Below are 27,218 nucleotides of genomic sequence, written 5' to 3'. Positions count from 1 at the left end.
AATTGTTATGAGGAGGATATATGAGTCCTGCAAAGGAGAATATGCCAACATCTTTGAGTACCAGGCAGAAATCCTTAGAAGCAACCCTGGAAGTACATGTGCTATTTGTTTGGATCCTGACTACAACTTCCCAGTGTTCCAAAGGATATATGTGTGCTTTGATGTTTGCAAGAAAGGCTTTCTTGCTGGATGTAGGAGAGTTATTGGTGTGGATGGATGTTTTTTCAAGGGGGCTTGTAATGGAGAGTTAATTTGTGCTCTAGACAGGGATGCAAACAACTAGATATATCTAGTAGCATGGGCAGTGGTTAAGAAGGAGACTGAGGATTCTTGGACATGGTTCTTGGGGCTTCTCCAGAAGGATCTGCAGCCTCGGATGAGAGGAAGAAGAGGAGGAGTCGACAGGCGGCGACGGTGGCGGCGGCAGAAGGCGAGGAGTTTCTGGCAACTGGGGTCGAGAGGAATCGGGAGGGGGTTAAGTGAGCCCAAACTTGTTTGCCACGTTGGACCAGCCACGTGTGCCCAGCAATTAGCAAAACAGCCATCCAGTTAGCAAAACCAGATTAGAGGGGGATTAAAGGTGAATAGTGCACCGGTTTGCAAAACCGTGGGGGGTAAGTGAACGGTAATATTCTTCAGGGGGTTATCCGGACTTTCCTCATAGTACAGGGTAGTAAAATGGACTTTTTCCTTTTTTTAACATTTTACACTTTGGTACCGGTTGGTAACATGATCCGATATTAAAAATTGAGTCATACAACCAATACTAATGACCATCTCGGGTGCTCGGTACCGGTTGTAGAATCGGTACTAAAGGATCTTTTAATCCGATATTGAACCTTCTTTTCTTTCTAGTAGTGAACACAAGATACAACTGAACGCCGAGGTTGGACAAGACGAGGGCGCGTAGCTGCCACTCTTCCCATCACTGAACTAAACTTGAGAGGGCCATGCTACAACCTGCAGTTTCCCCTCTGTGCAGGCTTGTTGACCGATGACTGCAGCAATTGTTGACCGATGACTTGTGTGAGCCCAAGTTGAGTTCCGCCTGAAGCCCCTGGACTCTCCAGCTAATTAGGAATATTGATGGTTTTCTGAAGTGATCCTCTTTTGATCAACGGTTGATTTCTAATGGTTGTACATATTTGTAACACCCCAGGTATCACGCAACCTTGAAATGCTACACTCTATACTACCAAACGTTGGAAATTAAAATTTCAGCAACAAAAACCTATATACTAGCACAATACGGAAGCAACAATAGATAGATGTATATGAAAAGCGCGATGCTCCATCAAGACAACTCTACATCATGTACAAATATGATTTAACTTACTACAAGATCAAACAAACTCAGACTTATGCACCAAATCATTATGAGGTCATGTAGAAGTGTATAGCGTGCAACTAAACCACTTTCCTTCATGCTAGCTTCAAATGATAACCTGTGGAGGGATAAACAAGGGTGAGATTGAATAATCTCAGCAAGTGAACTACTTTAACAAGCTATTTAAATTGCAATAGATTAATTAATAATTTGACAAGGTAGCAAGTATCAGAAGATAGCTCCACTAATCGCCAAATGTACCAAAAGTATAGCAAAGATAAAATAATATTATTTTGATACCGAGCTACTAATAATGAATAATGTAAGATCCATATACAGTGATGGTAAGCAACCCTTAACACAACCATAGCATACGAGTTTCCGTAGCAACTAGAAATAAAAGTAGCAATGTGTTGACCATATAATAATAATAAAATGGAATGATATTTGTACTCCAATTAAGGTGCAAAGAAGTGCAAGGGAACAACACTTGCAATATATCTATAATCCCTTAAGTCATACAAGACACGCATCACCATGGAGAAGTATCATTATTAAATTATTTCCATGGCAACCATATCCACCAATATCCAAACATCCCTATCATAAAACAGTGAATGTAAGAGCCATCTAGCTCTCACAAGCCACATCGCAGTGCGTGTCACCATAGGCCGCAGTATATGTATGTGATACTATATCTCCATCATATCCAACAGTAAGCCAAAAATGCATATCAATGCACATGGACTCCTGCCTTCATACCCATCAAGGTATGAAGCTGCACCTTTATGCCAAATCAATGATGTATGCATATGGATGCATATGAACTCCCGCCTTTATACCCAACAAGATATGAAGTTGCATCGTTATGCCCAATAAACGATGATGTACCAGTACGATCGCAACCATTGGTTCGCGACATAACTCCAAATGCCATGTAATGCAGTGCAATGCAACAGGATCTCCAAAGCCAGATATCATATACTCCTAATTTAAATACCCTGTACTCCATGATGGAAGGAGGAAATAATTCATGATAGTTAATACCAAAAATGCAAACAGTACTCCCGCAACGTAAACAACACCAACTATGATTGAATAGTTATATGTTCCAAACGCTAACCAACCGTGACTCTGTAATAATATATTCCAAATATCAACCAACCATGGCTCAATAATCTTATGTTTCAAACACCAACCAACCACGCTTGAATATTCATATGGTGCAAACATCAACCAACAATGACTGAATAATCATGTGTTGCAAACATTAACCAAACAATTATTCATACGATTATATCCATAGATCTTCCTAGTCTTAACAGAATTAGAATAGCGTGTAGCCATTATCAATTTGAACATACAACACAATAATTCCATAATCCAAACCCCAAGCATATCTATCATATAAAAAAAATATTCTAAGTAGAGCCAGTCAGCCCAAGATTCAATCCATATATATATATATATATATATATATATATATATATATATATATATATATATATATATATATAAACACATATATCAAAGAATAGTGAAAAAACTACTTCGAACCTTTCTCGTAATCCGAACTTCAATTTATCCACGCATGATAGCACTAGGAGACATAAAGTAGCACAATTGCCGCCACAGAGATTTTCATACACCAAGATTACCATAACTTCTACTATAACAAGCCCACTCATTAGTAAACCATCAAGGATTTCAAAGATTTTACTCACCGGGAAAATCACACCATAGGGTAAATTACTAAATATATGTCATATGTAAATCATCCCCAGCCATAACTACAAAATCCGTCACATATGGACTACCTCATTTATCTATCCACCCATGTCGAAGTAAAAAGCCACGTTACCTCTAGATTTATATTAGCAACAACATTTCATATTTCACACAATCATTATGAGTCATGTCCAAATTTTTTATATTATCACTTATGTGTGCTATATTTTATAAGTGGAGGCAGTAAAAATAGAATGTTAAAGTTGTAGCAACGCAACCGCTACGTTCACTTGTCACAGGTGCCTCGTAGCAACATCACCTGCTAAACCACTCCTGTATCAGAAAAACAACTCCAGATGACATAGCTAAAGCAATACAATGTGATTCCATGCCCAAACCATCAATCCAAAAGGGACACCTACGAACAACAATTCTTGTCATCAATATCGATGAAGAGCAGCAATGCTTCTCTTTTTCATATCTATTTTTATACAATGAATGAGGTGCCAAACAAAAAGATATTCCAAAACTACAGAAAAATATCTAAAACTTCCATGGAGAAACCTTATTTTTATGGTGGCCCTAAGATGGTCAAAACTGCAGTCGAAAACAGAACTTTGAATCTGCCCAGAAAATCAGGACAGCAAGCTTCACATTTCCATAACTCCAAATATATTTCTCCAAAAATTCTAAAATTTTACCAGAGGATAGAGAATTCCATGATCTACAACTTTGGTATTATCCATTTTTGCATTAGAGGTCAACAAGATGGCTTAATGTAGGTTTAAACCTTAACTGAAAAACTCTGTCAATAAAACAGTACACTTGAACTTTAAATCCATATATGGAGTTCCACTTATCCAAAAATTATGATTTTTACCAACGTGGAAAGCTTATGAAAGTCACTACAAGATTCTCCTAGTTAGGAAGCCTAATTTTGCTTCTAAGGGTTCCGAAAACCTTATAGATCTAACTCTGTCCAAAATTCGTCAGAACTAGAAACAATTGTGGTGTTGCCGCGTATGGCCAGTGTGTGTGTTTTAGGGTTAGGGTGATTGGATGAGTATGTAGGTTAGCTATGCGTCGATGTAGCTATCGCTATATATATCTATGCGTGTTTATATATTTGTATATACGGCATATATTGCATGTATGTTATGTTATTTGTGTATCTTCATTTCAAGTATTTATATGTGTGGCATGATGTATTTGTATGTGCGAATGTATGGAATATCATGTACCATATATAGTGAAGTACTATGCTATTTATATGTATATACGTGATTATTTATGTTCAAGTATTTGTACTACAGGTTAGCATTAAATAAAAGAGTCAGGAAACAAAGAGTAAGAAAAAGGGTATGGATTTATAGGATTTGATTTTAGATTTTTTTTTGTTAAGATGGAGGAGATATTTTTTAGTTCATATGCAAAATAAAGTACACTAAATCATATGATATTTTAAGTTTAATGCATAGATCTAGTCATTAGAAACTCATCAAAATTGGTTTGGTATTTTTATGATTTTTCTATGATTTTGTATGGATTTTGAAAGATCTCTAATTTAAAAAGGAAAAATAAAATCGTATTAAAGGAGAAGAGTCTCACGGGCCGTTTTTGGCCCATTCCAGGCAGGCCGGCCTAGCAAGACAAAAGATAAGCCCATAAGAAGGCACGAACTGCGGGTTGATTTTGGTAAAAGTCGAGGTTTTTTTTTTTGAAAAATAAACCGAGAGAGGAAGTAGGACTGCAGGTTGATTTCGCTTAAGTATGAGAGCTTTTTTACAAAAAGGCCGAGCTTTGCTTGATCTGGGCCGTCCACGCGCTCGATCCGACGGCCAAGATCGGCCGGCGACGTGGCCACGTTAGTTGGCCATCTTTTGGTGCAAGAATCGTAAGAAATAGATATGAAAACCAACTTATAAAATCCATATCTCTCAAATCTCTTGGGATAAAATCACAAAATTTGATAGGCTACTAGATCTGAATGTCCCCTACAACTTTGTAGTTCATCTCAAAAATCAATTCGGCCTCTACATGCCCCGAAATCCACTCTCAACACTGCTGCAAAGTGACGAATCTGAAATCCGGGGGAGACACCAAAAAGTCCTCTCTCTCCCCTCTAATCCACTTAATCTCCAACCCAAACCCCACACTTGAACATCCAATCAGCATAGGGAATGGAAAAATCGAACTCACCTAGGTTTTCCCCAAACCCTAGGGCAACGGGAAGAGAGGGAAAAGGCTAATCCACCTGGAAGATACTCCTCTCCATGCTCCTCTCGCTCTCCTCGTTCCGTTTTGCTACTTCCACTCAAGGATTAGGCACCGCAGTGGGGATTTTAGGGTGGAGCAGCCTTGGGAGAGGGAGGAGGAGGAGGAGGAAGAGAACGAGAGAAAGGGGAGGAGAAGGTGTCGGTCTGGGAAGTGGTGGCATGGAGGAGGAAGTGGGCTGTTGGGCCTTGAACCCCCCTTCTAAAATGCCTTTTTCTTCTTTTTTTCTATATTTTTTATAGTGTTACAATATTGGTGTCTTGCAAACATCCCAAAACTTTTCTGATCAAATACTACAAGATATGCATGTTTCCGTCTAATAATCGGCGACGGTCAGTCAGACATCCAAAAGAACACCCAAAACTTGTTACCTCCTCAGATGCAATGACCATGCTTAGAACAGCAATGTTGACTGCTCACTCAAACAAAGAAATGGCTGAAAAATTGGATTCTTGAAACTGCAAACTGAACCATTGAGACAGGAAACAGAATGACGAGGACAAGGAATGTTACGTGCACACCGCAGTTAGGCGTGCGTAAATTGTGATGCAGGTGAACTTCAGTACAGAACAGACATTACATGGCACCTATTAAGGCACCATCATGCAGAGAAGATAAACAAGGGTACGTGCAGACTTCAATTAGCTCTCACGGTCAGACTTTAAAGCCTGAAAATTTTGATTTCTGAAACTGAAAACTCAACTACTGAGATTTGAAGCAAAATGACTAGACACGGAATGTCACATGCATGCACACCGTAGTCAGCGTGAGTGAGGTGAACTTCTATTGAACACAGGACATACATTACATAACTATTATTGAGGCAGCAACAGCATCATTCGGAGAAGATAAATAAAGGGTGCACACTTTGCTCTTTTGGTAAGACAACAATCTCAACACATTCACCGTGTTGTGAAGCCGATGTAGTAGGAGCGCGCTCTTCTTGCTCTGCTAGCCCACTGCAGGCTTCGGAAGCTGCTGGTGGAATGGCAGCATTCTCTTCTTCCTTGACATGAACCATGCCTTGGGGAGTCGATGGGTCAGTACCTTGGTTACTTGCTGCTTCTTCTTGTATTCTTTCCTTTGCAATTCTCACTCTCTCCTGTTTTGGAAGCCGAAGCAGCACCCTCTGCTGCCTCTCTGCAAATGTCTCCAATCCTGCGTGCGACATCAGGAGCGTGACAAAGGAGAGGTACTCCCCGCCGTAGCCAAGGCTCTTGGCATGCAGATAACCCCTACATCTTCCAGCAGAAAAGCAGAGCATCTCAATCCATACATCTTTGATTACTTCCCACATCCTCTCATCCACGTTTTGCATCAGCTCTTGAGCAAGTTCCCGGGCTTTGCGAACAAAACCCTTTTTAGGTTCCATCATACTAAATATTTTTTGCACAAGCTGATGTTCGTCTAACAGTGATGTAGCATCATCGCCTTGGAGGATAGCCTCGAGTTCACGGTAGGCAATTATGAACAAATTCCTTCTGCAGCCAGGCAACAGCATCTCAGGATTAGTACACAGTAGATGCATCATGTAGTTGGAAATTTGTCTGGACAGCCTTGCACATTCAGAATCAGGGCATGTGCCCTGACTATAGAAGCACAAATCCGTGGCCACATGCCAGAGAATGATGCTCTCATCGAAGGGCATCTCTGTACTCCAAATGATCCCTTCACATCCATTGCGCTCAAGTGCCCAGTGGCCTCTGGTGTCGCTGAACCTCCAGTAACTCTCGACATCTTCTATACGATTCAACCATCCATTTTTGACATGTCTACGAACTAACATCGTAATGTCTTTGGACGAGTAACAAGGCTTCAAGCAAAAATATGTGTCAAGCAATCCTTTGCATTGTAAGAATTCTGCAATGCCCATTAGCCTTGAGTGCCTTCTGTTAGAAGCTAAGGATGCTATAAGGTTATGTTGGGCAATCCTGTCTGACCATTCAGTGTGATAGGATACCGTTGTAAGTGTGGCCGAAATCTCCAATAAGTATGTGATGTACAGTAAGAAAAATGTAACCTTGATATCAATTCCCTTATAAGCTTCTTTATGGCTGCCATGGAAGAGGCCAATGGGTATGATCGGCAATAGTAGATGGAGTAAATATACAAGCGGGGAAGGGCAGCGATTGCGACAACCAGTTGCAGCCCTATTTCCACCATCCACTTTAAATAACCTGCTATAAATCAGATTGAAAGTTCTGGAGAGACCTACACATAGAGTGTCGTAAGTGTTTTCCTTGTCAAGCAACCATAAGGATTTCAACTTATCTAGACGGTCAGGGTAGACATATGCATAGTCCACAAATAGCTTGTCAGGTTTCGAGAGCTCCTCCCTGTGTTTGTAAGTGTTCATTTTCTCCTTCGGAGTTAATAATCTACTGGGGACAGATGTCTGGGGATCTTGCTTGTTAAGTTGCACAAAATCCCTTGCTTTTTGGATGTACTTTTCAAGCTCAACTTCTCTATGTTCAGTTGTCATCTGTGGAGTAGAATATTGGAAATTGTCGACAATGCTATTGAAGCTAGCCCTCTTGAGAGCCAAGGGCTTCTTGAAGCATTTGAAAACACCAAGGATGAAAAGCAGAATTGCTGCAAGTAATAACCTCTTATCGGCTGACGATGACCATGACTTGCAAAACACGTAGAGGGCCACCGTGACCTGAGGCAACAGAGTGGAGGAATCCATTCAAACAAGTTACAGCTCGAGGTACCTGTGACATTGGTTTCTTATTATTTACTTTTGCAGCATCTAAAATGCCCACGAGATTCGTTAGAAAAATTGACAAATCCTACAAATTCTTGTAGCAAAGCGCAAAATATACCATTGATTTTTTTTATAAAATCAATTATTGCTTATAGCATACTTCAAAATTACTCACCCATGTACATGTCATTATGAAAAATAACCTAAAATAGCCCCTAAATCTTTAGCTAAACTAGCACCACTTCCATTATAAAGAATAATTTAGAGGGTTAGTTCATACTATTTTCTAATGATAGACATGGGTGATTTAGTTATACATTAGAGGGGTACTCTGGCTATTTTTGTTAAAGATAGAGTCTAGTAAGCAGTAGTAAGATCACTCATCTCTGTCATCTTGAATATAAAAAGGAACCTATATGTAAAGCTAATCTAAATTATCTACGTACTTATCTTCCTCAACCATTATGAAAAATAATATAAAATAACTCACTGATCTTCACATAAATTACCCACCTATACCATCAGAAAAAAATGGTAGCCATCTAAATTTGCTTATAAATTGCCCCCTGCCATCATCATTAAAAATAATCTAAAGGAACACCTAAATAGCCTACCTCTATCATTGTAAAAAATATCCCATAGTACTTCTATATGTGTTTCTAAATTTCCCCACTATGTCATGCTTAATATATAGAAAATTAGCACAAAGGGTTACACACATGATGTGTTTCACCCTGTAGGCCCACATGCGCATATATAAGTAGGAGGAAATGAGCTGAGAAGAGGGAGGGAGCACTACTAGAAAAATGCCTATTAGTACCGGTCGGGAACCCCTGTTTAGTACCGGGCTCCCGACCGGTACCGGTTGGCCGGTACTAAATGGGACATCATTTAGTACCGGTCAAAATGCCCGGTACTAAATGGTCCATTTAGTACCGGTCGGTAACACGGTCCGGTACTAAATGGTTTTGAGCCCAAAAATAAAGAAAAAAATTGTCGAACCCTCGGGAGATCCGCACACGCGCATCGTCGCAAGTCACGCGAATTTTTCACGCGTAAATGCGCGGAATTTTTCGCGCGTTTCTTTCTTACCATCTCACCTATGCATCACATGTGACTGTGTGAGAAATTTTTTTATTTTGAACCAACCCGTGGAGGACCATTTAGTACCGGGCCAAGCCACCGGCCGGTACTAAATGACGCATTTTAGTACCGGTCGGTGCCACCGGCCGGTACTAAATGTCGCTTTTTAGTACTGGCCGGTAACACCGACCGGTACTAAAATGCGACATTTAGTACCGGCCGGTGGTTTGGTCCGGTACTAAATTGGCTCTGAGGGCTTTCAAATTTGGACTCGGTACTAAAATAGCATCGGGACAAATTTAGTACCGGACCAAATTACAACCGGTACAAACAGTCAGGGACGAATGAGGTATTTTCTGATAGTGGAGGGTATATATATGTAACCTCTTGAAATCAATAAAATTTTCCCTTTTCTCAAAAAACGATATAGAATGGATGCAATGTCCATTGTTGTCAATAGAGTATACCGAATTGATGACAAGATGTTTCTATTTTGTTGATATTTTTTAGGATTCATAATGTTTTCTAGCACATGTCTTGAGGACCAACATGGAGCCTCCAATTAGTAATAGTAAAATTTCCTACTTTTGTCATTTTGTATATAGTGTAAAGGAACACCTAAACCTGCATCTAGTTTACAGGAACCTCTATCTTTATTAATAGTAGCACAGAGTACTCACCCCCACCTCCAAAAAAAGCTAATCTTCACCTATATACCATTATGAAATAATATAAAATAAATATCTAAATTTGCACACAAAGCAAATTGCCTACTTCCACCATTATTAAATTAAAAATGACCTAAAGGAAAACTTGTACTAATTAAAGTACTCCTATTTCTCTTGTCATTCTAATAAGTTACCCTGGTCCTTCAATCATTCTTAGATTATAAAGAAAACTAACATCCGGTATACTTGATAAGAGTTGTCTTTAAATTTTTTTTCTGACCTGAGTCACTGTGGTTAGAATATGACGCCTCCACAGCTCGTTGTCTTCGATGTTGTAGGCGGATATGCTGATGGGTCCACCAAGGTGCACGAGCAAGATTGGGACCCATAGCACCTCTATGACGTTGCTGCCATCTGCAGAATGGTAGTGTCGCTTCCTCTGACGATTAAAGAGTGTGGCGAGAGCGTAGATCGTTAAAGTGTCTCCCCCTACGTACGACAACCAGATGAAGAACCTGCTCATGGGCTGTATGCTGGTCTTACGAGAGCTTGCAAAGAAGGCGAGGTGGCACTGGATGCCGAGGCTGCCCAAGACAAGGACGCGCAGCTGCCACTCCTCCCACCATTCCAGAGCTCTTGAGAGGTCCATCCGCTTGCATAGGTTGATATGCACCTGCTATGTTTGGCGGACCTGATGATGATGCACCGTAGTTACAATTCATAGCCTCTTGTCTTGGATGTTGTAGGCGTATATGGGGCTGCTTATGAGCGGCAGCAAAGAATGCAAGAGGCTCCCAACTAATTGCACTTGACATTGAGAGGAACATTTAGTTTATTATTATATGTCTACGATCGAGCCGAGAGCGCAGTTGTCCCTGTAGTGAGCAGCATACGATGCCATCGATGTTGTCCGGTTTTGCCCAGTGCCAGTGGCTGGTATTTTTCTTATTGTACGAAGCTTAGGGTTCTCAGTATGACAGGCTTCTCTGCACGCACGTCGGCCTCATCGATCCAGTGTCTGTATGACCTCTAGTGGAAACAATTGCGTGTTGAAGCCTCAGCTGGTCTGCTTGTTTGTTTCTCCAGCTAGATTCTCTAAGCACCATTGGTGTGCTGTTCAGGCTTTCATTGATTTCCACGGTCCGACCTGAGCTGCCTAGCTAATTCGTTGGTCCTGATAGTCTCCTGACCAGTTTCTGTAACTAATCCATCCATTTTAGCCCAGTGGTTCTCAAGTCAAATCCAAAGCTGCGCTTCGGAAATTCCCTAGGTTTCATATCGTTAGGTTAACTTTACCGGTAAGAGGAAAAAAAACCGGAGGTGAGGTTGCCGACAAACACATTTATCAGATTTCTCAAAAATTTATTGGATTTACTATTTTTCTTTCGGACAAAATTAGAAACAAAAATCCCTCAAACTGTACACAAGATAATTTAAATTTTCTCCAAACAATCTAATTAAGAAGAAAAATAAGACTTCACCATGTATAGAAATGAGAAGACATATGGATAGGAAGGGGTTGTGCACGGATACAAAATTACTGAAAATTTCCGACAAGCTGGTCACCACTGATAAATGTGATTATCCATTTTCTCTTTTTTTTCACTGAGAAAATTTTCCCTAACTCTAGTAATTTAAGCTAGTTTGTCTATTTTCTAGAACTCAGTAACCGCATCGTGCTACTAAATTAGAATCGGAGAGAAGATTAGAGCAAGAACACAGATACACTCCACCTTTGAACTCAAGGATATAGCGGTGAGAAGGCATTTCCTCACCCGGCCCATCTGTCAATTGGGAACACATGCTCGTCAGTTTTGTTTAATTTATTGTGAAGGAAACCTTGGAAGCAAATTAGTGATCAGTTGCTCAAATAGATTACTGAGTACAATAGCAGCGTTTGCCTTTCTTCAGTTCTTTTTTTTCGCGACCGGCCATTCTTCGGTTCGCTAGTGCAGAAGGGTTATTAGTATTACGAATAATACTAAAACTTCTTTTAATTAGGAGGGGACCTGCTCCATTAAAAAAAACAGTTCAACATGTGATTAGTATAAAATACTAAAACAGAATGCAGTTTCCACCCAGTTCTCTGTCAATAACCGATGTCTGTATGATATGCTGCTGAACGCTCTGCTTCCTCTCGGGGAACGTCTCCAATCCTGATTGCAACATCAGGAGTGAGACAAAAGAGAGGTACTCCCCGCCGGAGCCGAGGCTTTTGGCGTGCAGGTAACCCCTGCATCTATTGGCAGAAAAACAGAGGATCTCAATCCATACACCTTTGATTAGCTTGATGACACATCAGAGATTGTTGACTGTCACAGAAAGGTGCAGATCCCTTTTAGTCTTTTACTATCAACGATTTGGAATTGGGAGTCATTGTCAGTCAATCAGACATCCAAAAGAACGCCGAAAGTTCGTCATGTCCTCATATTCAATGACCATACTTCGAACAATAATGTTGACTGCTGACTCGACTAAAGAAAACGCTGAAATTTTTTATTCCTGAAACTGTAAACTGAACCATTGAGATGTGAAACAAAATGGCCAGACATAGAATGTTACATGCACATGCACACCACACATGGTGTGCGTGATAAACAAGGGTTCAGACTTTGCTCTCACGGTGAGACAACAATCACGACGGCAGGGGCAGAGGTAGGGGCAACGCATTCACCTTGTGAAGCCGATGTAGTAGCTGCTGAGTTCCTTTCTTGCTTTAGTGGCCTGTCGGCTTCGGAAGCTGCTGGAGTGGCAGCATTCTCTACTTCCTTCACAGGAACCGTGCCTTGGGCAGTCGATGGGTCAGTAGCTTGGTTATTACTTGGAGCGTCTTGTATTCTTTGCCTTGCAATCTTCACCCTCTCCTCTTTCGGAAGCCGAAGCTGCACCCTCTGCTGCCTCTCCGCGAATGTCTCCAATCCTGCGTGAGGAGCCAGATGAAGGAGAGGTACTCCCCGCCTGAGCCAAGGCTTTTGGCGTTCAGGAAACCCCTGCACCTTCCAGCAGAAAAGCAGATCATCTCAACCCACACGCCTTCGATCACCTCCCACATCATCTTCTCATCGCCCAATCGCATCAGCTCTTGAGAAAGAACCCAGGCGTCATGACGAGGGACCGAAACTGGCGATCAGAGGGGGTGAAATTCGAAACGTCGGTCTATGTCCCAAAATCACCGCAAACCCTCGAACCTAGGTCAGCGAGAATAGCTATGGACAAGCTATCTCGAAGCAGAAGACCCAGGTCGCAGCGCGGAAGCAAATGCGAGAGAAACTTCGCAAACCGCAGCGCAACACACACAAACCGGTTTGATCGGTGCACGGGACCGGTCTGACCGGTCGGGCAGTTCAAACCCAGACTGACCGGTCTGACCGGTCTCGCCCAAAAGAGGAGAATTGAACCCAAAACGCAAGAGAGAAGGGGAGGACAAGATACTCAGCACACACAAGTGAATCTCAAACAAATTTCATCCATTAATCTCAGAGGAATTCACCTATACAAAGGCTAGAGCCATCCGCCAATCATCCACCCTCTAGATTGGAGAGAAAAGCTATAATCTAAACTCTCTTTACGTTGGAGACCTTGGCCCTAACCTGAGCAGGGGGGAAGGGGGAAGGAAAAACCGAAAAGAACTCAAGAGACTCGAAGCCCTCCACCTGGAGAAGGAGGGGACTTTTATACCTAGCTGCTGCGGCCAGACCGGTCAGACCGGTCGGGTCTGCAGCAGCCCGCTGTACAGACTCGATCGACGGCGGAGTTTCTTTCTTCGACTCGAAGTCTTTGCTGCGATGCCGCCACGTCGACGACTTCCGTGCGCAAACCAAGAAACCCGCATTCCGTCGTCGCTTGCGCCCTCGATCCAGGAGTGGACGCCACAGCTGCCGCCCGGCTCGAGCTCCGGTCCCGGCTGCCCTTCACCGCCGTCCACCGCACGGTCCATCGGCCACAGCACCTCCACGGCAGCTCTCCGTCGACACTTGACGCCCGTGTACCTGCAATCCAAAGACCAAGCGCACGATCACACCGCACGGTTGACAATTCACTCATCACAGGCATGATAGAGTACTCTCATTCCTCAATCTCCCCCTTGATGAGTGCATTGTCAACAAACCACAAACGAGCCAGAGAAGTGATAAAAAGAGAAGCAAGAAAGTGAAGAACTCAAGCAAGTGACAAAAAGCTCAGAGCGTCAAAAATAGTCACTTACTCAAGCACAGATCGATTCCCTAAGACAAGGGCAACGACTCAACGCAATCGATCAAAAGGCAAAACACGACTCCTCAAAGACAGAGGTAACGCTCGACGCAGTCATGCAAGAAACAGAGGGAAAACGAGGAAACCAGGAGCCAAAAACAAAGCAGACACTCCCAAACCAAAACTTTTCCCTCTCACAAGTGCAACTCGCCCAAAATGATGCACTCTCAAAGCCCTGTGCACAACAAGTTTTTCAAAAATCAAACAGGTCTCCCCCTTGTTCGATCACTTCTCACAAAATTCTCCCCCTTGTTGGCACATGCACACATCATGTCTAAAAAGACCTAAAGCTCCCCCTGAAGCTGAAACTCCCCCTGAACAGATGCTATGCATTGAATGCAATGCAGGAGGTGTAAGTGAAAGCATTCAGGGATACAATGATATGAGCAACATCTAGTCACAAGCACGTGTGCATCCATAAACAAGACCTGCATCTATCTCAACAGGGTATATCAAATCAGTCTAGAGCTAGACAAGTTCAGTTTAGGAGAAATAAAAGCATCACCCAAGATCTAGCACTAACAAGTAGGGAATGGAAAGCAGTGCTAATCATACTCATACAGGTGATCCAAACTCAGCCAAAAACAAGTTGTTAACATTCATTTTTCAATCAATTATATCAAGCAATTCTCAATGCCAGGGGTTGAAAGCTTGTCAAGCTTTACTTAGCAACGAGGCCAAGCCTATGCCAAAAGACAATCAGAAGCTTAAAGCACTCGTTTCAGTCATGCACAGCCTTGCCCGGGTTCTCACAAGTGCAAAGTGAGTCGTCCCAAAAGCTCGATCAGTGCGACAAGCAATCCCACATGAATCTTTTCAATCCAATTCACAAGAAATTCAAGCAATTTTTTATCAGATATAAATCATTTCAAGTATGAATTGCTGAACGAAAGGCTACACTAGCATGAATAAGATAGCAAAGCACATCAACATGCCCTAACATGCTAGTAGCCAAAACAGGGTGATCATGTTTTCAGATTTTCAAATCAAAATAGCTTAACTCAGATGATGTCATATACACAGTGGAGCAAGCTATACATGATTACATTTATCAACTCACACTAGCAGGCACTAGAAGATCATAGCAATGTATACAAGAATGCTAGTGCAAGTGAGGCAATGCAAGATGCAAACATGTACAATGCATATGCACAATGCAACTACCAAACCTAGAAATCAAAGAGAAGCAAATAAAACCCTACAAAGCTAACCAAAGAAAAGTCAGCGATCAAAAGGGGTAACAAACCCCAAGCTCCCCTCGCAAGCGAGTAAAAGTGTCCTGCTCTAGCGGTTTGGTGAGGATATCTGCGGTTTCCCTCTCTGAAGGGACATGGATCAGGTCTATTTGTCCTCTCTCATGGTTGTCTCGCAGGAAATGGAATCGGATATCTATGTGCTTGGTTCTGGAGTGTAGGACAGGGTTCTTTGCAATGCTAATAGCTGACATGTTGTCTACAAAGATGGGAACCCTACCGAAACTCAAACCATAATCCTGCAAGGTTTGTTTCATCCAAAGTATTTGGGAGCAGCAGCTAGCAGCGGCAACATACTCAGCTTCTGTGGAAGAAAGCGCTACGCTAGCCTGCTTACGAGAGGACCAAGACACCAAAGATGTACCGAGAAATTGACAAGTGCCGGATGTCGACTTGCAATCCAATCGACACCCACCGAAATCGGCATCAGAAAAGCCCACCAAAACCAGAGAAGAATCTGCAGAATACCAAAGACCAAATTCAGGGGTGAATTTCAGATACCTGAAGATGCGTTTCACCACCTGCCTGTGGGAGATGCGCGGAGAAGCCTGATAGCGCGCACAGAGGCAGACGCCGAACTGGATGTCCGGTCGCGTCGCCGTCAGGTACAGGAGAGAGCCAATCATACTCCTGTACTCCTTCTGGTCCACCGCCTCGCTGTCCAAGTCCTCATCAAGCGTCGTCGATGTGCTGATCGGAGTTGGCTGAGGAGACAGGTCGCTCATGTCGAACTTTCGCAGCAAGTCTCTAGTGTACTTGGCTTAATGGACAAAACTGCCCTGAGGAGTTTGCTTGATCTGCAGCCCGAGGAAGAACTGCAGCTCACCCATCATGCTCATCTCGAACTCCCTGGACATCTGCTCAGAAAACTTGGAGACAAAAGCGTGAGAAGAGCCACCAAAGATAATATCATCCACGTATATCTGAACTAAAAGAAAATCAGTGCCAGATCGCATGAGGAACAAAGTTTTATCCACACATCCCATTTTAAAACCCTGAGCCAGCAAAAATGTTTTCAATCTATCATACCAAGCTCTGGGTGCCTGTTTCAAACCATAAAGAGCTTTCTGAAGTTTATAAACACGGTTTGAAAACTTGGGATTTTTGAAACCAGGGGGTTGCTTCACATAAACCTCTTCTTCAATAAAATCATTCAAGAAGGCAGATTTAACATCCATTTGGAAAACTTTAAAACCCTTGGAAGCAGCAAATGCAAGAAAGATTCGAATAGCTTCCAAACGAGCAACAGGGGCAAAAGTCTCCTCAAAATCAATACCCTCTTTCTGGCAAAACCCCTGGGCAACAAGACGAGCTTTGTTTCGAACAACCAACCCGTCCTTACCCTGCTTGTTTTTGAAAACCCTCTTCGTTCCGATGGGATTACAAGCAGGTGGAGGCTCGACCAAAACCCAAACTTGGTTTCTTTCAAAATTTTCAAGTTCCTCATGCATGGCATTGACCCAATTAGAATCAGAAAGAGCGTGTCCAATATCTTTGGGCTCAAAAGAGGCAACAAACGCTGAATGAGCAAAGCCAGCGATACTTGTTACCTTGGACCTGGTGACTCGCTCGTTGAGATCACCTAGCATCTGTTGAGGTGGATGACGACGCTGAATATGTCGAGGTGCTTCCCATGTCGAAGTCGCCTCCTCCTCAACCAAAGCTGGTGTCTCCTCAGGTGCTACTGGTGAAGCCTGAGTCACCTCCTCGATCAGCCCCCGTGAAGTAGACGTAGTCGGATCGGGGCCGTCATCATCGTCCGAGCTCGTGGCGGAGTCAACTGGGTCCACAGCACGCGTGGTAGCCTCAGCCTCGCCCTCCGCAGCTTCTTCCTCCTCATCTTCAAAGATGGAGGTGCCGAGCTCATCATCTCCTGCAACTTCAAAGACAGAAGAATTGCACGGTGCAGTCTCGTCGAAAGTGACTTCACAAGTCTCTCTGACGATGTTAGTATCAATAATCAGCACACGGTACGCTCTAGAGTGAGAAGCATAACTGAGAAAAATGCCATCAGACGAGCGAGACTCAAACTTATCAAGATTTCCATCTTTCAGCACAAAGCACCGGCAACCAAAATCTCTGAGATGGTCAACACGGGGCTGGCGTCCAAACCGCAACTCATAAGAAGTCCTGTGCATGAAAGCACGCAAGAAAATGAGGTTGGACACGTAACAAGCGGTGTTAACCGCCTCAGCCCAGTATTTGCAAGGAGTCCTATGCTCATCGAGCATCGTCCTCGCCATCTCAACCAGCGTCCGATTCTTCCGCTCTACAACTCCATTCTGCTGTGGAGTGTAGGGAGATGAATACTGGTGTTCAAGCCCTTGATCACTGCAAAAGGCGTCAAAACGAGTGTTTTTGAATTCTGTGCCATTATCACTGCGAATCGCTCTCATGGCATGGGGTAGCTCGTTTTTCAACCTCAAGATCAAGTCTCGAACAACCTCGAAAGCCTCATCCTTGGTTCTCATGAAAAAGACCCAAGATTAGCGAGAAAAGTCATCCACGATCACAAGAACGTACCACTTCCCACCAACAGACATCACCCTAGAAGGACCAACTGTGTCCATGTGTAGCAATTCTCCAGGGTGAGCGGTCATCACCTGATTGACAGGCGGATGAGAAGTAGCAATCATCTTCCCGTGGCGACACGGATGGCAAACAAGGTCCTTTTCAAACTTCAATTTGGGCAATTCTCGGATCAGGCCAAGTGAGCTAAGTCTCGACAACAAATCGAAGCTCAAATGTCCAAGTCTCCTATGCCACTTCCACAAATCAGAAGAAGAACCAGCCATCAAGCAATGAGAAGGGCCAAGAGGAGTTCCAGAGAAGTCAACCAAGAAAACCCGATCGCGAGGTGTAATCCGGCAAACCAAATCTCCTCTGGAATCCAAAACACACGAACATCCCTCCTTGAAGCGAACATCAAACCCCTCATCAAGAAGTTGCGAAACAGAGAGCAAATTAAAGCCAAGATTCGAAACCAAAGCAACTTCTCTCAGGGTAAAGCGATCAGAAACTCGAACAGCGCCAAGACCACGTACCTTTCCTCTTCCATTATCCCCGAACACAATGTATTCCTTTGAGCGCATCGGGGTAAGGCTGGAGAACCATTTGTCATTTCCGGTCATGTGGCACGAACAACCGGAGTCCATGATCCACCTGTTCTCCAAGCCTCCGACCTGCACATCAGTAGTGAGGCAAAGGGTGAGCAAATGTATCAACAATGTGGTTAGCAAAGTGAGAAGCAAACCAGTGTCGAGCCATTTGCTCTACAGAAGGGTTAGCAAAACCAGACAAAGCGTATCCCCCGTCCCGTCTACCGCGTGACTGACGAACACCACCGCAAGGAAAGCGTGGTGCCTCGAAACCTCTTCCAAAGCCTCGGTCACGTGGTCCATAGCCATACTGAAAACGACCAGGAGCACGACCGGCAAAGCGACCACCCGCTGGAGCACGGTAAGCACCACCGTCTCCCTGACCTCCATCTACACGGCGCGCCCTAGCATCTTGCCTACCACCACGCCGAGAAGGACCATGCACCCGAGCAGAGTACATGTCCGCGTTCCGTCTCTCCTGCTCTCGCCTCACAGCCCGCTTCCTCCTGAAGCAAAACTCCTCCAAGTGACCTTCCCTGTCACAGAACTCGCAGTGGTACCTCATGTCACGCTTGGGAGGTGGAGGCCTAGCCTGCGGACGGGGAGGAGCAGCCCCCTTCTTCTGGGCAACCTGGGCTGCGGCAGCAGGGAGCGTGTTGTGGGAATTCCTCAGCTCATTGGGCTTTGGAACCCAGACCTGCTTCTGCGGAGGTGCTTTCGGTGGTTCTTTAAGCACACCATCTGCGGGGTCAACAAGCGAAGGCTGCGTGCTCGTGCTAGCAGTGTTTCCAGCAGCCTTGCCAATCTTACCATACAACCTGTCAAAGTCTGACTTCGTGTATGTGTAACCAACCCCAAACCCATCACCACGCTTGAACTGCTTAATCATCATGCCCAACTGCGGCTCACTGCTAGAAACCCAACTCAGAATCGCCCTAAGATAGGTATTCTCATTCTCTAAGTTGGCTTTCTCTACTGCAAGACTATCCAGATCAGCAATCAAACCAGGGCAAACAGAGCAGTCAATAGGTGGGCTAGACTCTACGACCTTAGTCTTCCCAAAAGACTTGATCAAAGCGTTCTTCTCATCTAGCTCAGACCTAAGCGTGGGACAAAGCTTACAAGCACCAAGCAAAACTGGCCTAGACTTCATCTCCTCTAGTTCGCACACAACAGTAGCAAACTTGGACTGCAACGAAGCTAGATCGGACTTAAAGATAGGACACTCATCGCATTCAAGCACATCGCTAACAATTGGAGCATCCTTAACCAGTTCTAGTTCATGCTTGGCCTTAACGAGCTCATGAGACACGTCAGCAAGCGAAGTCTTAGCAACATCTAAGTTTGCGACATTCTCATCATGCTTGGCATGGAGAGCAACAAGATCATTCATGTGAGATATGCAGCCAGCGCACTCATCCTCACTAGATTTCTCCCTAGCACAAGCCAGCTCAGCCCTAAGCTTTCTACGCTCTCTAGCTGCTTCCTTAAGCAGCCTTTTCTGGTTGTCGAGAGCGGCGTACAACTCCCTAACCTCTGTGTCTAGCAGGTCGATCGTGGAGTTTACCTCTGAATCACTCTCGGATCCAGGAGAAGAGTTGGCGTGAGTCAGTGTAGCATGTCCACCCGAAGACGCACGAGCACCATCGGCTTCACCCGCCATGGTGCAGAAGCCCTTGCGCCGACTGGCCGCCAAGCAAAGGCCGATGAAGCCGGTGGCTTCCTTATCCCGCTTCTTCTTCTTCTTGTCGTCGTCGTCGGAGGTCGGTGAAGAAGAGAGGTCGGTGTCGGAGCTCTTGTCGAGGTCGCTGAGCTGCGTTAGGAAGGCCTTCTCATGCTTCTTGGCCTTGTACTGGAAGCGCTTCTTGAGCGACTCCTTGTCAAAGCGTCCTCCCCGGTCCCGACTGCGGTGCTTGTGGCGCCGACGCTCCTTGTGGAGCCTCCCTCGTCGCGGTCGCGGTGGCGGTAGTAGTCGAAGTGGTTGTTCTGGCCACCGCTGGACTTCTTGGGGCAATCGGCGATGAAGTGGTTCAAATCGCCGCAGTTGTAGCACCCGGGATTCTTCTTCCTCTGCCAGTTGTGGTAGACGCGCCGGAACTTGCTGATGAGGAGGCACAAGTCGTCGTCGCCCAGCATCTCCAGCTGCTCATCTAAAACAGAAGGCAAAGAGGCAAGAGAAAAGCCAAGAACAGAGTTAGCGTTAGAGCTCGATCCACCTGGGCTAGTCACAAGAGCGACGCTCTTGGAAGGAGGGGCACCATTGAGCTTGGCTCGTGTCTGGTTATCCACCTCTGTGGCCTTCAGCTTGCTGAAAAGCTCGTTCACCGTCAGAGTCTCATAGCCAGCAGACTCAATGATGATGTTCACCTTGAGATCCCACACAGAGCGATCAAGTGCGTAGAGCAACTTGAGAGCCTTTTCGTGCTTTGTGTACTCAAGGGCATCAGCAGATCTGTTCGCATTGACTTTGTTCACAATCGACTGAAAATGACTGAACATCAAGTCAATGCTCTCACCCGGCTCCTGTGTGAAGTTCTCGTATTCACGCCGGTGAGTCTCGAACAGTCTGGCCTTCACCTGAGGTGTGCCCTCGTGGTAGTTCTCAAAGCACATCCAAATCTTGTGGGCCTCCTGAAAACCCTGGACGCGTGAGAACTCCGCACGAGAAACTCCAGTGAACAAGGCATTGACAGCCTTGGCGTTAGCGTCGTGCTCGGACACCTGAAGAGGTGTGGTCCGAACGGCAAGCACCTTGTAAGCCTGGTTCTTGGTAATCTCCCAGACATCGGCTCCCATGCTCTGCAGGAAGGCTCTCATGCGAACCTTCCAGTAGGTATAGTCCTCGCCGGAAAACACCAGGATCTTCCCAAGACTCGCCATGGTCGCCAAGTGGTTTTAGTACCGGTTAAGGTACTAAAAACCTCAACCAAGCTCTGATACCAATTGAGGGACCGGAACTAGCGACCAGAGGGGGGGGGGTGAATGGGAGCCGATCAAAATTTCTTCGAAATTCGAAACGTCGGCCTATGTCCCAAAATCACCGCAAGCCCTCGAACCTAGGTCAGCGAGAATAGTTATGGACAAGCTATCTCGAAGTAGAAGACCCAGGTCGCAACGCGGAAGCAAATGCGAGAGAAACTTCGCAAACCGCAGCGCAACACACACAGACCGGTCTGACCGGTGCACTGGACCGGTCTGACCAGTCGGGCAGTTCAAACCTAGACTGACCGGTCTGACCGGTCTCGCCCACCGGTCTGACCGGTGTCATCCAGAAAACCCGCAAACAAACCTTCAAACCACAAATCTCGAGCAAACGAAGTCCAAATCCAACCAAACTTGGAGAAAAGCTTCGTAACTACCCCTTGAACATATCCCCAAAAGATTTCACACAAAAGATTCACGGATCGAGAGAAATCGAGGAAAGATAGAATTGGGGTTTTCTCAAGAACACAAAATCGTCAATTCGTGAGAACCCATGATTCCAGGGGGTTTGGCACTAGGCTATATGCATAGGAATTGTTCCAAAGAGTTCATCAAACTACGAAATCAAGGGTTGGTCTCCTCCAAACAAGAAACACACCAAAAGAGGAGAATTGAACCCAAAACGCAAGAGAGAAGGGGAGGACAAGATGCTCAGCACACACAAGTGAATCTCAAACAAATTTCATCCATTAATCTCAGAGAAATTCACCTATACAAAGGCTAGAGCCATCCGCCCATCATCCACCCTCTAGATTGGAGAGAAAAGCTATAATCTAAACTCTCTTTGCATTGGAGACCTTGGCACTAACCTGAGCAGGGGGAAGGGGGAAGGAAAAAACCGAAAAGGACTCAAGAGACTCGAAGCCCTCCACCTAGAGAAGGGGGGGGGCTTTTATACCTGGCTGCTGCGGCCAGACCGGTCAGACCGGTCCAGGGGACCGGTCAGACCGGTCGGGTCTGCAGCAGCCCGCTGTACAGACTCGATCGACGGTGGAGTTTCTTTCTTCGACTCGAAGTCTTTGCTGCGATGCCGCCACGTCGACGAAGTACCGGTCCGCGGTTTTGGAGGGTCCGCGAAACCCGGGTAGGTGGCCGGTTTTGAGAAAACCGCCAAAACCTCACGCGCGGGAAGATTCCCGCCTCCACGCGGTGGCCCTAGACGCCGTTCCCGCCTCGGACTTCTGACGACCCTAGACGCTGCCCGACGCCCGTCACCTCCTCGCCCGCAGCGAGGCCCTAGACGCCGTCGACGCCCGTCTTCAACCGCCGTCCGCCTCCTTGGTTTTGTGGCGCAAACCAAGAAACCCGCCTTCCGTCGTCGCTTGCGCCCTCGATCCAGGAGTGGGCGCCACAGCTGCCGCCCGGCCCGAGCTCCGGTCCCGGCTGCCCTTCACCGCCGTCCACCGCACGGTCCATCGGCCACAGCACCTCCACGGCAGCTCTCCGTCGACACTTGACGCCCGTGTACCTGCAATCCAAAGACCAAGCGCACGATCACACTGCACGGTTGACAATTCACTCATCACAGGCAGGATAGAGTACTCTCATTCCTCACATGAATAAAGCCTTCTCTGGAACTGGAAGCCACCTTATCAGTTATCTTCTGTGATAGTTCCTTCTCGTCTGCTAGAGGCAGATCTTCACCATGCAGGAGGTCCTCTATTTCTTTGTAGGCAGCTGTGAACAGGTTTGTTCTGCTGCCAGGCATTAGCATATCTGGGTTAGCAAACAGCAGATGCATCATGTAGTTGGAGATTTCTCTGCACCGGCTAGCACATTCTTGATCAGGAGATGCGCCCTTACTATGAAAGCAAAAATCGGTTGCCACATGCCACAGAAGGATGCTTTCATCAAATGGCTTCTCTATGCTCTCACTGACGAGCTGCCCACACCCCTTCCCCTTTAGTGTCCAATGGCCCCTGCTGTCGCTGAATGCCCTGTAACTCTCAGCATCCATTATGTAATCTAGCCATCCTTCCTTAACATGAACACAGACTAAGTTTGAAATGGCTCTAGCTGAGCTGCAGGTACACCAGTATTTGTCAAAAAAGTCTTTCAGCTGCAAGCATCCCATGATGCACATCAACCAGGTCTGCCTCATATTGCGGGCAAAGAATCCTATGAGACTCTGTTGGGGAATCGTCTCAGGCCACTCATAAGAAAAATAGAGAAGTGCCAAGTATGAAAAAATCTGCAACAAGAATGTGATGTACAGCAGTAGATATGTGAAGATGACATCACTTCCCCTATAATCCTTTTTATGGCTACTATGGAAGAGACCAATGGCCACAATTGGCAGTGCTATAGTAGATATCCGTGTATATGCAGCACAACATTGATAACACAAGCGATAAGGAACTTTGGTAACCATATCCTTAGTGTAAAATAGATTGAAGGAACTGGAGAGCCCATCATTTAGCGCCTCATAAGCTCGTTTGTCATCGAGCAACCAGAAGGAATTCAAGCTAGTAAAACGGTCAGAATAGGCGTATATGACATCTGTGAAAAGCTTATCAGGTATACTGAGATGACTCAAGTGGGGCCGAGCTCCATCATAGTCTAGTTCTGGAGGATACTTGTTGCGCTTAACAAAATCCCTGGCCTTTTGTATGTATTCTTCAAGCTCTACTTCTCTGCTCCTAGTTTTAGTCCGGCTAATTTTATCGCTAGCAAACAAAGAGCTAACCAGACTATTATAGCTAGCGCTCTTGAGAGCCAAGGGCTTCTCAAAGCACTGGAAAACCCCAGGGATGAAAAGCAGAATTGCTGCAGCATGCAACCTCTTATCAGCTGATGGAGGCCATGACTTACAAAACACGTAGAGAGCCACCGTGACCTGCATGCGACAGTCAAGTGGGTGATGGATGGGTGCAGTAATAGCCAAATGATGGTAGATTTGCTTATTGTGTCACTGATCCTATATTGGTGCCTGACCTGGGATATTGTGGTTACAATGTGCCGCCTCCAGAGCTCGTTGTCTTCGATGTTGTAAGCTGAAATCGTAACCGGTCCTCCAAGGTGCATTACCAGGATAGGTGCCCATAACACCTCTAGGTCACGACTAGCATACTTTTTTTTTTCGCGACCGTGCCTGAGTACGTTTTTCATTAAGAAGAAAGCAGTTACAGACACAATCTTGATGCGGCCAAGCAGAGTTTGACCAACACAAGAGCACACAGGACTAAAAATAGAGAAACACTAAAAAACAACACACACAAATGCAAAAACATAACGACAACACAAACAGCAGTAAAGCAACACGGAGATAACAAAGGGCACGACCCACAACACTAGCCAGAACCCTACAACTGAACCTGCTAGCAGAAACAACAACGCCTAGGGCGCAAAGGTCTACGGCCTAACAACGGTGGCAAAGCATCCACCCGAACAATCAACCACGGCGGCAAAGCATCCGCCCGAAGCAAGCTTCAACCAATACTACAGCGGCGGCAAAGCATCCGTCAGACCAGAACGGCGGCAAAGCATCCGCCAGCGAAGAGAAACCGACGACCAAGTGACCGACGACCAAGCGCGATCCGGACGATGATGATGAAATGAAGCGAAGGCAGGAGCAGAAGTAGAAATCTCTGAGGAGAGCAAAAGACCGCCACAAGCCGAGCTTCCAAGACAACGCCTCCAAGAAGGAAACGACACCACAGCCATCGTTGTCGTCCGACCAACATGGTCTAGGTTTTCACCCGGAAGACAGGCAAGAAAGGGAGGAAAGGGGCAGAAGGATGACGCCTTCAAGAAGGTAAACGGCGCCCGAGGGCGTCGTCGTCATCAGTCCGCAAGCGGAACCACGGCTTTCAGGGGCCACCAGCAAATGCACCCAGAGCCGAGGACCGACACACGGCTAGGGAGAGAGCGATGCAAAAGGCACGACCGACGTCCGCCGAGGAGGAGGGGACAGGGGAGAGAGTGACGCCTTCAACAAGGTAAGCGACGCCCTCGGGCGCCGCCGTCACTGGCCCGCAAGCGAACCAAGGCTTTCGCCTTCACCCCAATCCCAACCCGGAACCGAGCAGACGGAGGAAAGGAAGCCACCGCCCAAACCGAGGCCGGCCGCCGACATCCCATCCCCACAAAAGTGGTGCAAGACGAGGCCCCCAAGGCGAGTGGTCGCGCGAGACGTGGCCCCCAAGGCGAGCAGTGGCGCACCCGCAGCCCCCTAGCCACCATGAGGCGGCTACGCGAGAGGAGGCCCCCCGGCGGCGGCGGCCAGGGGCCCCCAACCCCCGAGGAGAGCGGCGGCGCGGCCAGGGGCCCCCGAGCCCACGATTCGGTGGCGGCGCGGCAAAAAGGGCCCCAACCACAAGAGCGGCGGCCCCCCGGCGGCGGCGGCACGGCCAGGGGCCCCCGAGCCCCCGAGTCGACGGCGGCGCGGCAAAAGGGCCCCCAACCACAGGAGCGGCGGCACCCAGTGGCGGCGGCGCAAAGGGGCCCCCAACCCCAGGAGTGGCGGCGGCGCAGCCGGGGTGGGGTGGGGGGGCGATCCCCCACGGCGGCGGCGGCAACGGCCCCTGCCCGCTTGAGGGCGAGCGACCCACCCGCCAGAGCCGACAACGGAGGCGGCCGCAGTGCACACCCGCAGATCCGGCCACAAGGGGCCCGGATCCGGCGAGGAGGAGGCCGGATCCGACCCCGGTGGCCGCCGGCGGCGAAGAGCGGCGAGGATGCAGGCCGAGAGGAGGAGGAAGGAAGGGGAGAGAAGAGAGGGCGAGGGCGTGCGGGGGGGGGGGGGGGCGACTTCGGCGCAGCCCGCGGGCCGCCGCCGTCGCCCGGACGGTCGCCGGCGGCGGACAGAGGGCGGACGACGGACGGCGGCGCGGGGCGCCCCCCGTGTCGCCTGGGAGAGCGAGGGGGGGGGGGTTGGCTTATTTTACGACTAGCATACATAGAAGTAGAACTCTGCTGCGCCTTGCTTCGGCGGTTGAAAAGCGCAGCGAGAGCGTAAATCGCCAAAGCATCACTGCCTAGGTACGACAGCCAGATCAGAAACCTGTACAAGGGCCGTATAGGAGACTTACGAGCGCCGGCAAATACTGCAAGGAAGCACTGGATGGCGAGGCTGCCCAAGACAAGGATGCGCAGCTGCCACTCCTCCCACCACTGCACCACACTTGAGAGGCCCATTCACTATTTCAATCTCTCCGTTCCTAGCAGGGGGAGTGTATGTGCGCGCTGGTTGATGTGTACACCAGGTTATGACCAATTTATGGCTAACCACATCGCGTATGTCAAGAAAAGCACATGGTTAGCTTTTTGAAAACAAAGTGGTTCCTCTTAATAAAAAAAGGCACGTAGTCGCAAAAAAAGAAAACAAAGTGGTACGGTACTGAACCAAATGGCTCAAGCTAGCATCGATCTAAAGTATAGGTCACTGGGACAGGGCAGGAATCCTCTTATCCAAGGATCAGGCAAGGGATTGAACCTGGAATATCATGGCCATCACGCAAAGAGCTTGCTGGTTGCCCAAGGGACTTCAAAGTTGTGGTAGTTTATGTTGTGGCCCCTGCTGTCGCTGAATGCCCTGTAACTCTCAGAGACCATCTTAATTTAACCCCAAAATTAATTACTGCGCATGGATTAGAGATGATCATCCAGGCCAAACTCCAAATTCCCCACCAAGATTATTAACGTCCTCCTGGGGTGGCATAGCAGGCAAACTGTCACACCCTGAAATTTTTGAATTTCAGGATGTGATTAAAATTAAAAATAAAACCACAATTTTCTCATAATTTTAAAATTTTGCCAACAATTATTTTTTCTTCACAGGGAATTTAGTATATAAGAAAATATATAAAGGTTGAAAAATAAATAAGGTTGTTCTTTTGTGTTACTTTT

The 27,218-nt window shown here is 46.4% G+C and overlaps 1 protein-coding gene and 1 long non-coding RNA gene across 2 annotated transcripts; both read right to left on the bottom strand.

Annotated features, from left to right (window-relative positions):
• Nucleotides 1-1,218: 1,218 nt before the first annotated feature.
• Nucleotides 1,219-5,490, bottom strand: LOC120711375. The gene is made up of 2 exons (XR_005690248.1): nucleotides 5,255-5,490; nucleotides 1,219-1,445 (listed from the first exon to the last, which is right to left on the bottom strand). It is a non-coding gene; the product is annotated as an uncharacterized LOC120711375 (long non-coding RNA).
• A 6,352-nt stretch (nucleotides 5,491-11,842) lies between these two features.
• LOC120713156 lies at nucleotides 11,843-26,546 on the bottom strand. Its single transcript, XM_039999163.1, has 4 exons — nucleotides 26,269-26,546; nucleotides 24,306-24,552; nucleotides 22,927-24,207; nucleotides 11,843-12,073 (listed from the first exon to the last, which is right to left on the bottom strand). Exons 1-4 carry the CDS (start codon nucleotides 26,505-26,507, stop codon nucleotides 11,843-11,845), a joined length of 1,998 nt encoding a protein of 665 aa, XP_039855097.1. The 5' UTR covers nucleotides 26,508-26,546.
• Nucleotides 26,547-27,218: the final 672 nt, after the last annotated feature.

Source organism: Panicum virgatum, chromosome 6K (assembly GCF_016808335.1).
Source record: "Panicum virgatum strain AP13 chromosome 6K, P.virgatum_v5, whole genome shotgun sequence".
In the NCBI taxonomy this organism is placed as follows: Eukaryota; Viridiplantae; Streptophyta; class Magnoliopsida; order Poales; family Poaceae; genus Panicum; species Panicum virgatum.
The sequence above is the reverse complement of the archived record's forward strand: the minus strand, read 5'-3'. Positions and strand labels throughout refer to the sequence as shown.